Raw genomic sequence first — 10,935 nt, 5'->3', positions numbered from 1 at the left:
TGGAAAAACGCCGCAAAGATCGCTTTCTGTGTGGTTTTCAGCCAAGGAAAGTGGAAAGTGCGGTGGTTCGCTTACTTCGTCCAAACAAACATCAAAATTCATCCTGAGCTTTCCTTTTATTGTTTTCGGAAAGGTAAACGTATAAATACACATATTTATGCAAGGAATGAGAAAACTGGACATCACTAAAGGATTTTTTCAAGCGCTTGGTCTTAAAGTAAGCTGTTATTTCACTTTCCTGAAGAACAAACAGACATAACATAATTGACAACATGCAACACATAATTGACATAAACGAAGCTCCGATGACTGTTTCAATTAAGAAATAAAAGTTGTTTACTGTGTTTGCACGGGCTTATGCAAACCGAGGAGACCTTTGGGAGAACTCGAGAGCAGATCAGTGCAAGCCCGAAACCAAAGGTTGAGGGTTACACATGCTCGAAAGCTCAACAAACGTTTTCTCCGTTCGCATAACCCTGTGAAAACACGAAAAACATCTGCTATTTCTTTTATAAAGAAATAATAATGGGAAAACGACAAAAATTTCAAGTTTTCCTCCAAAATGTATTCATGATCGATTTGAAAATTCTCTTTGACTGACTGATTGTTTTGATTGATTTGATTGGTTAAGCTCAGATGTGTTTTGCACATGCTAATGCAATTACGACTCTAGACCAATCACCGCACGCGTTTCATTGTTTTTATTTTATAAAAGTGATTAAATCCACTCCTTCCAGTCGTCGACAAACAGTAGGAGCCAAAAAACTGGATAATATAATTCTGTGAATGGGAATGGAAGATTATTAATACTGATCTGTGAATAGGCAGAATAGCTCAAATAAAAAAATGAAGCAATTATTATTAACTATTGCAAATTATAAAGTTGAAATTAAGCAATATTAACTGGAGTTGAAGCTTTTCCTGAAATCTGGCAGTAAAATAAAAAGTTAAATCTCTAGTTGATTACTTATCGGACAATGAGAGCCTTTTCAGATGTTACAACAGGTCTTATAACACTGTTATTGAACATAATAACCTATATAACATTTAAAACTCTCCTCTATGATAGCTTTTTGTCAGCATGCAGCCTTAAAATCTATCTTACTATGACAGTAACATAGACCAAAAGTTGTGCGACTTAACCAAGCATTGTGGAAAGATTTTTTGTACAATGCGTTTAGTTTTTGTTTGGTTTAGTGCTGTTGGAAATTGAAAGGTTTCTGGCGCCATTTGATAATTAAGTAAAGATCCCCCATATTTCTAACCGTCAATTTTGTCTCAAGAAACTTTATTTTACATTCGGCGCGGGCCATATTTATTTTACATTTGGCGCGCTCATATAATCTCAACATTATATGCAAACCATGTTTGGATTGTTTACTACGGTGGCCCACAAGTGCAATACACAAAATAATAAATTCAATGCAACATCTGTTTCAGATGCAAACTTTAACATTACAAAACAAAATTAATGTTTCCAAAGCGCACTAAAGTATTGAAATCTCAATTCAAAGTCCGCCAATGCAAAACAGAAGAGTCAAAACAAACTCATTAAAATGTTTCAGTGCAAAATATTTGTTAACCCAATGCAAAATGATTACCGCGCACCAAAGCTAATGCAGGCTCATTCAGAATCAGCAAGTGTGTTTTGATTTTAAACGCTGCTATGTTTTGCTGTAAATGTGGCTATAAACTTGAAAAAACGTTCTTGTTTTGTCCAAGTTGCGGCACCAAGAAGTAGGTAGAAGACCTTGAAGCTTCTACTTCTTCGTGTCCATCTAAAGACTTAAACAACGAAAGCAACTTGAATAGAAACAAAATCGAAGAGCCCAGAGGAAAAATTCCCAATTTTTTACCTACAGAAATGAAAAGGAGGCTGAGCGTCGCTCATACTTTGAGCCGAAATTGAAGAAAAGAAATGTTTGCTCAAAAAGAGAAAATGATCAACAGGTTTTGTTCAATGTTGGGATTATGGAGTTCGAACCATGCGGTTCAGGCAGTCTCAGAAAAGTGTTCGGAAGAAAGTTTCCAGTAAAATTGACGCCAGAAATGACGTACAAAGAGGTGTTGGAAATGTCAACGAAGAAGTGGGAAGACTATGACCGGTCATTTGATCGGTATCGCGGTTATGTATTGGTATATCCTGACGGAAAAATTTCGCGCACTATTGCAGGTACCGATATCGAGTTTTCCCTGAAGAAATATAAGGAAGGCCTTGGAAAAGCTTATTCACGGATAACACTTAATTTGGCTCCAGCCTTGGTAGCCAGTGAAGTGAAAGAAAAGGAAGTTCTTTTGGAAAATGAAGATGAATTCAGTAATCTAACCAACGATGAAGCTAGAATTGTGGAAAATAATTCTTTTACAGATGAGTATGATGAAGGAGATAGATCAACTACCATTAAAACTGATGATGACATGAGAGATGGAAATAATGATAATGTTCAACTGAGTAGTCCAGTGTTGGATGTTGATGAGCAAACATTGCTATATCAGGTTGAAGATTTCATGTGCGTTTGAAAGTTACTATTTCACATACAATGCTAATATAAAGTGTTTACCCTATGCCAACTTGCAGGACATAGTCATACTACATGTTGATATGCATGTACATAATGCATGTTGTTTCTTATATAATTTAGTCCAATTGTTTCAGCTTCATTTTTTGACTTTGGAATTGTTTAGTGCAAGTACCATTTCCCCATCTATGTCACTGACCATTTGAATATGGGGAACATACATAGTGTTGTTTACATACTAATATCATTGTGCTTATTGCAGATACAACTTGTGGTCATGTTTTGAGGTGCAATGTAAATGCTTTGCAGAGTAAAACCTATGCAGTTGTTGGGCTGATGCTATCAACGTTAGTTGTTCAAGGAGATCAACTGCCACGGTTGTTCAGTAGATCAATTTGCCAGTACATTCAAGGATCCTTTGACGCGTCAACACCATTTATTGAGGAAGTGCCTGAAAAGAGTATCAGGGATTCTCTAAAGAAGGTATGTCATATTGATCCATTGATTGTTTAGCATCCCTATATTTATCTTAAAATTTCAATATTTTAAAATGTTGAAAATATAGCTTGAAAATAGCAGTACTCTGCAGAAATTGGATGAATCTTTCAATCAATGTGAATGGCGTTATGATATTGATGGCTTACCAACATGTTTGAAGATTCAGGAAAAACAGCAATTTATCAATGAAGTTGTGAAATACTTCGTCATAATAAGATGCCAAACAATGCTTGATCAGTTTATAGAGGGCCTGTGCTGTGATGATTTAAGTGTGAAACGTTAATTCCCTCCAGTGTGTACAAGTTGGGATTTAAATTGCTTTGTGCTATTCATATTTCCAGGTTTTGGAATTTTTTCGAAAAAACAATGGAATGGCAGAGCATCTTTTTAAGAAAAGAAATAGCAAAGTTAATGGCAAAGAACTTTTTACGATTCTAAAGACTGATTTTTCACCCATCGGCAAACAAAGACGCCAGTCTGAAGAAGTTGTGATGGCAAAGTTTGTTTCTTTCATACAGGCAACGGAAGGTAGGTTGTCAGAATGTTTCGTGAATTAAAGTTAAATTTTAAACAAAATCTGCACCACTTTATTCTTTTTTCCAAGCAGGATATGCATCAACAAATATATTCTTTGGTACTACAGATTAAATTAAGCACAATCTTAAAACAAGCTTTTACATTGTAGATGGTGTGGAGCTAACAACAGAAGAAAAAAATTTCATCCCATCTTTAAAACCTGCTCATTTTCTTCTGTTTGCAACTGGTGCAACGGACACACCTACTTTTGGTTTGATCCGTCTTCAACAATATCATTTGTGCATGATGATATGAAGAAGATACCTACTGCTCAAACATGTTCAAATACTATGTATTTATATGTCAACAATTATACCATTGAAAACAGCATAGCCCATCACTTGCATTAATCAATGGAGGAGTCTTCAGCAAATTATAAACTGATGATTATAGCAAGCATGTCAGTTTTTTATAATGCATACAAATAGTTTTAATTAAGTTTTCTTTAACACTTGTTCACATAGAACAGTTTTTCATTTATATTTAATAAATTCACTTTTATTTTTAAAATCAATCTATTAAAAAAGTTTTACACTAATTAAAAATTAAAATTATCAATTATTTATTTGCCTTATGGAACATTTCATTGAGCAATTTGATAAAAATATTCATACAAATCAAGAGCACTTCTCCAATTGATGAAAGGGGATAAGTGAAGAGTATATGTCACATGCAAAAAATATTCCTGAAAAATATTAGTTTCCACATTTTCATGGCAGTACTCCCTCATGTCTTCAAGATCAGTTTCATCCACTGGTTGAATACAATTGGCACCCCCGTTGCACTCAGGTAGAAAATACAATTCATCTGGTCTTCCATAGACAATATCAAATCTAGACTTGCGAATATAGTGACTATTCCAATGCTCCTTCACACCATTTAAATCTTCTTGTAAGACTTTGGAAAAGCAAAACCATAAGCATTCTTTTTGCAGTTCATTTGAAGTGTTTAACTAGCCATTGTCAATCATGTCCTTAAAAATTCATCCACCTGTTGGATCGACTTTTCTAAGAAATGACCACCAGCTTTCTATTCGTTGATTTGCTGGTGAAGACCCATACCTATGAGCATTACAATCAGCAAAATCATTTTCGCCCTCACTTCTAAGTAATGACTGCATAGCAGCCATATACACATTTTCTGCTCCATTATCAGTTCTGAGCATGGTTGGACATCCACCATACTTCTTAACTGCATTTGAAAAATTTTGCCCAGTAACAGAAAGGTTGTTATTGCTTCTACAAGCCTTTAACCAGATTATCTTCCTGTTATACCCATCAATACAACCATGTATTGGAAACCATATGGTTTTAATTTATCATACCCATCTACATGCCAAATGTAATTGGGACCAGCTGATCTGTAAGTCTACGTCTGAGGGTTTTCCACGTCTCTCCTAACACCATCAGGGTCCAAAATTTCACAATAAGTCGAAACGTTTCGCGAGACACCTGAAAACCACGAAGTTGCAAAGTGTGTTAAATTGGTCGATAACCCCCCGAGTTACAGGGCCATCCAATTCTTTGATGAAATTACGGATGACACAAATATCTCCAACACTGCATTTCTTTTTCGCAAGCCCAAAGAGGCAATTTTGCTTTTTAAGCTGCGTAGAGACATTTTATGTCGTGGTACTTGGCAAGAAACATACGAATTTTTCATACACCAAACCTTGTCTAAAATAGCGAACAATCAATTCATCACAACACGTTTCGTTGTCATCTAGAAAGACTGTCTCAACATTGTCAGCTCTTGATATAGTAGATGAATTGGAGCCACAATATGGGCAAAATTGATAACTATTCTCCAACGCTTCTCCGCAAAATGAACAGAACATTACTCCAAACGATAGCAAATTAAAAACGAAAGGCGATAGCAAAGAATTAGAAATCAAAACCATAGATATAGTAGGTCTAGATTACTAACGAGCCGCCATATTGCGTGACATCCATGATAAATCCAAGATGGCGTGGGAACCGGGCAAAAAACATAGAGTCACTATAGGGCAATTGATGTTTTTCGCAATTTACTCCTTCTCATTGTTTTCAAACTCTTCCGATGAAGTTTTATTGGAAACAAATCTTTATTTCAAGTGTTTTGAAACCATATTGGACAGTTATAATTGAAATACGGGTGAAAATATCGCTTTCGAAATATTGTGTAAATTGGTCGTTATGTGGTCTCAAGTCGTTTGTCCACTAAGAGAAACAGATTTTTTCAGCTTTAACTCCCATACTGATTTGTTGCGCATCGGAATATGTCATATTGACAATTTACAGAAAGATTGGGGAATCAATCTGAATATTTCTGACAAAAAAGCGACTCATTCGAGAAAGCACTCCCACTGTACTCGTACTAATACGTGAGATATGTGAGATTCAAACACGGTTTAGAAAGGCCATCCGACTTTGAATGAATGAAAAGAGGAGCAAGGAGATACATAACAATGCAGCACTATTATCTACTGACAAGATCTTAGCGAAGCTATTAAAGTTAGTAAACCTAACTGAAGGAAACTTGCCTCATATCAAATAATTGTATCCAGGAGCATTGGCTATACTGATGAGATCTTACAGCTAAGAGGTTCAACGAAAGAGAAGGAACTTATCTTCAGAAGCTTGTTATATTAACAGTGGTTATTTCAAAATCTGACATAATTACATTCAAACACATAACCCAAGATACTGTTACAATACTATTTTTTGAGAGAGTTATAAAGCTCTGTTAAAGTATTTTACCAGAGCTAAGGTGTTCATTAACTTTATATATTATCTTATGAAATATTTGATATGGATGTCATCGGTGGCATATCCAGAATGAATGTTTTACACTTGCTATGTAAATTTCACTGCATCATTGCTCATTCATTAGAAATCTATTGTTTTACAGTGAGTGAAAACAGCAAGATTGAGATAGCATGAGCAAATAGAAATGCTGGCTATGGCTGAGATTATTATAAGATATAGCTGTGAATAAAATATATGTGACTTTTATGCTTATCATACTTAGTTATAGTATATGTTTTTATTATGCTATAGCTACAACACCATCTATGATACCAGTTGTTTCAATGGCAATACAATTTTATAACTACAAATGTCTAAATTGCATCACATTATTAACATGCAACTAATGACTTCTGACAAAAATTGTATCATACTGCTCAGTTGGTTCATTTTATGACACTTACGTACAAAGATAAGTAAACTACTGATATTTCTTTGTTCAATACATGACAGCCCCAGCAACTGCCAACTGCTCTATTGTAAGTGAAAGCAGGCTAGCTGAAGAGACACAAAATGTTGATGTACTGACCTATATCAGTGGATACATAGCCAAGAAAATTACAAGTTGCATCAAGTGTGCTGAATGTGCAACTGCCTTAACGATTGAGAATGATGACCAACCTCTCATACCTGACCACTCATACTGTCATGAAGGTTCATTAAAGTCAAGCTTAACATCTTTCAAGACCTTACAAGTCCATCCTCCTCATTGGTAAAAGTAGTAAAAGCAGCAGATAAAGCCCTTCGATGAAGATTTTTTTTTTTTTAATGAAGATGTGTAAAACGTATTTTATTATGATCATTATATATTACAAATATAAATGTTAAAAAACTAAATCAAATATGACTAAAATCAGTGTTTAAAAATATCCATGATAAAAGGGACAGTCAAGTGTAAAGACAACTTTCCCAATAACCTAGGTCAATATTTAAAGTATGTTCGCGAGTTGAGGCAGATCGACTTCCTCGTATTGCAGTAATTGCTGACCTAATCAGTGCGAAAGATAGTTTACAACGCATCCACGCTAGCGTGATGCCATATGCAGCTTTCTCTTTTGTGCCAGCAGATCAGCTAGCCGTTTATAAGCAATTGCCGTCTCTTTCCCCATACCACCTGATGTTGAAAAGACCAGTGGTGTAAAAGCAGCATATTCAATCTCTCTTACTCGATCACCATATTCCCTTTTCTTAGCCATCTCATGCTGACGATAGAGTGCAGGTAGATTGGTGTTTTGGTAGCTCGACGCGTTTGGGTGAAATACCCTTACATCAAAAAATGCATCTTGCTGTCTAGACCAAAAACCTTTAGCACGAATATCTAGTCTCGCTTCTTCTTGTCTATTGGCTGTACGAGGTAATATCACTTCCCCAGAAAGAGGTTGTAATTGTGGTTCTTTCACAACTGTCGAGCAAACTTCAGCCATCCACTGTGCTGTTATATCTCGAACTTCATTATGTCTCACTATTGGTAAACCACCATGAGGACATATCATCGCGTGATCGGTTGCAAAAGCCTTTCCACAAATGCAGTGCAGAGGGATATTTTTCAGTTGCCATCCATAACGTAAACTTAATGCATCTCGAAATTCCCCTTTGTTCAAATTAAAGCCTTGATCTTGTAATGGAAGTACACTTAACCATGATGACGATCCTTTTTCGCTCAGTATATCTAGCTTCCTTTGCATTGTTGGCGTAGAACTATCTCTTATATCCTGGATCAAATCATCCACTTTCTTCTTCTTTTGCTCTCGTAAAGTCATTTTGATTGACTGTAACTGAGGTTTATGAAGTATCTCTTTCTGTTGAACAATCATCTCTTTTAGGCATTGGCTGATCTTTTTGGAGGCAAGATATTCTTCATTTGCACTTTTAACTGGGTTGATAATATTTAGACCACCAAATCGTATAGGAAGAGAAAGGAGTGTTCGCTCATCTGGATTACATTGGTTTCTTCCAGTGAGTGATGGTATAAATGTCTGCGAAATTGCATCTTCCAGAGGTTGAAATAACTCACTGATGTTCTCAACTGTTCGCATTATATAGCGCCACTTTCCCATTATACAATGAGAAAATGCCGCAAACGCTGATTGGGGATAACGTTCTGCAATCTTTGAAAGACTTTCAATTTCTTCCACAAATACCCTAATCTTTCTTGCCATATACTCATGGACGAACAAATTGGAGCCAATTGCTGATCCCAACATTCCATGGCCTTCAGTTGTTATATTAATATCTGTTCCTCCAAAATGGTTTATCGCTTCTTTCAAGTGCTGTGACTTAACAACAAGATACGTTTTACTTCCCTTTGGAAAGTAACCCATCATTGGCCCAATGTCAGATATGTTTTGCCACCATCTTCTTAAAGACTTTATTTTCCCACCACATGTAGCATCATCAGCAAACCACATTTGCTTGACTGTTGGTTCTTCTGATCTAAGCCTACGAATCAAAGGTGTAACTGCAAGTGCATACATTGCCATTGCGAGCGGGTCCCCTTGCGTAATCCCTTCTTGCGTAATCCCTTCGATGAAGATTAATTTTCCCATCCTTTTGTATGTATTCAATATCATGTATTTCAATGTGGACGAACAATTATTGGAACTAAAGCAGACGTGTTGGGGATCGCCTCCCAAGTTTCTCCCAACACTTCACAAATTTTAACAACAGGTTTTATGAAGATATTTTTATTTCACAGTCCCAAAACAACCAGATTATAATAACACGCGTTCTCCTTTTTATCGCAATTTGCATATCACCCCATTTTCCTTGCTTACTATTGGTGCGCTCAAGTGTTTGTTACAACTACTTATCTAAAAGAAGGCGAGTCTCTGACACTCTCCCCCCATATACCTTGATTTATAAGGTGTATGTAACCTTTAAGAGACTGCCTTCTGTAAACAAAACAAAAGTTTATAAAGTTCAACAAAGTGTTTGTTCATTGCCAAAAGTTTTGTCCTTCTTCCAATCTCTTTCAAACTTCTAACTCCGTTACTTCCTTGATACGTTGTTCTGCTGCTACTGCGGCGTCTCGTTTAGGTTTAAACGCTGGTGCTCTGGGATCAATGGCACGGGTTCGGTTCAACACGGTCGCATGATAGCTCTAGCGGGTAAAGTGGTTCACTGCTCTCTCCAAATAAGTTTTCCCGCACGAAGTTTTACGGCACGAACAACACCATCTCGCCCATTATACAACTCCTCCACGATTCCAAGAGGCCATTTACCACGACTTCTCTCGTCTGATCGTATGATAACAACATCCCCTTTTTCACAGTAAATGTTGTTTGTTTGTGTTGTTGGTTGTGACGTACACGCAATCCTCTTAGATACTCATTAGACCATCTCCGCCAGATAGCTTGCTTGCATTTCAACAAATACTTAGCCCGTTACCGTTGGTCCCTTTCTTCTATGTGATGTGCTTCCAGCTCTGGTGCGAATGTACAACCAACGAAGAGCATGGAGTTAGGGGTCAATGTTGGAAGTTGAATATCATCCTCCATGTAACTTAATGGTCTATCGTTCAAAGCCACTTCAACATCCAAAGAACATCCTTTAACTCTTCCCAATTCAGCAATCCATTTCCGATCGTCTTATGAAGAGCCCGTTTGACCAATCCGATTAGGCGCTCGAATTGACCGCCCCACCACGGGGCACGACTTAGATTGAACTGCCATTTCACCTGATTCTTGCTGAAACTCGTTAAACCGTTCATCCCTCTGAGCCTCCGTAACCACTTTGCTGCTGCAACAAAAGTCTTCGCATTATCAGAGTATACCTTGTTCGGTCTTCCCTTCCTAGCTATGAACTGTTTGAAACTTTCCATAAAGCGTTGGGTATCCAAACTCGGCATCAACTCGAGATACACAGCTCGCGTTAGGCTGCAGGCATAAAGTAAGACATAAGCTTTTCCCTGTTCCTTTTTCTTCCTTTTGTATTTAAGTGGTCCGGCGAAATCAACACCAACAGCTTCGAACGGGCGACTTCCTTCAGTTCGATCTTGAGGTAACAATCCAGGCGGTGGTTGCTGCACTGCTTTCGCTTGGAAACGACGACAGCCATAGCACGCTTTGATTATTCTACGTGTTAATTGCCTTAGTCGAGGTACCCAATACCGCTCCCGAACTCGAGCCATGGTCATCCCAACTCCTCCGTGGAGAGTTTGAAGATGGGCGTCTTCCACAAGCTTGGTTGTGAATAGGTGTTTGTCTGATAGGTATACGGGATAATGCCCATGAATCCGCCCTCTGCATTCCATGATACCTTCGTGATCCTCTTGAAGATTAAGTCGACCTTTGTCGTCTAAACAATCACAACTTTGCTGCACTCTTTTCTCCCAGAATTTATACTGTCGTTCAATCTCATCAGTCGTTAATGGTCCAACTACTCGGCTGTTCACATGTCTGGCATTTGTGATAAACCTTTTTATCCAAGCACACACTCTCATAACCTTCCTTAGAGACGAAAACTTCTAGAGGATGTAATCAAAACAATCTGAGTTGTCCATTTGTACGCCCAGTACTGTTTTTATGACCTTTGCTTCCTTCTCACTCTCTTTGGTC

General features: G+C 37.3%; 1 protein-coding gene across 1 annotated transcript; it reads right to left on the bottom strand.

Moving 5' to 3' along the window:
* Positions 1-9,896: 9,896 nt before the first annotated feature.
* LOC124435935 lies at positions 9,897-10,820 on the bottom strand. Its single transcript, XM_046985866.1, has one exon. The coding sequence runs from the start codon at positions 10,818-10,820 to the stop codon at positions 9,897-9,899; it is 924 nt and encodes a 307-aa protein (XP_046841822.1).
* Positions 10,821-10,935: the final 115 nt, after the last annotated feature.

The sequence above is a fragment of the Xenia sp. Carnegie-2017 genome, unplaced genomic scaffold (assembly GCF_021976095.1).
Source record: "Xenia sp. Carnegie-2017 unplaced genomic scaffold, XeniaSp_v1 HiC_scaffold_16, whole genome shotgun sequence".
NCBI classification, from domain to species: domain Eukaryota; kingdom Metazoa; phylum Cnidaria; class Anthozoa; order Malacalcyonacea; family Xeniidae; genus Xenia; species Xenia sp. Carnegie-2017.
The sequence above is the reverse complement of the archived record's forward strand: the minus strand, read 5'-3'. Positions and strand labels throughout refer to the sequence as shown.

What these genes read in the sequence shown, in the direction of transcription:
- LOC124435935 (XM_046985866.1), bottom strand. Translation starts at nt 10,820, where the DNA reads ATGAGAGTGTGTGCTTGGATAAAAAGGTTTATCACAAATGCCAGACAT.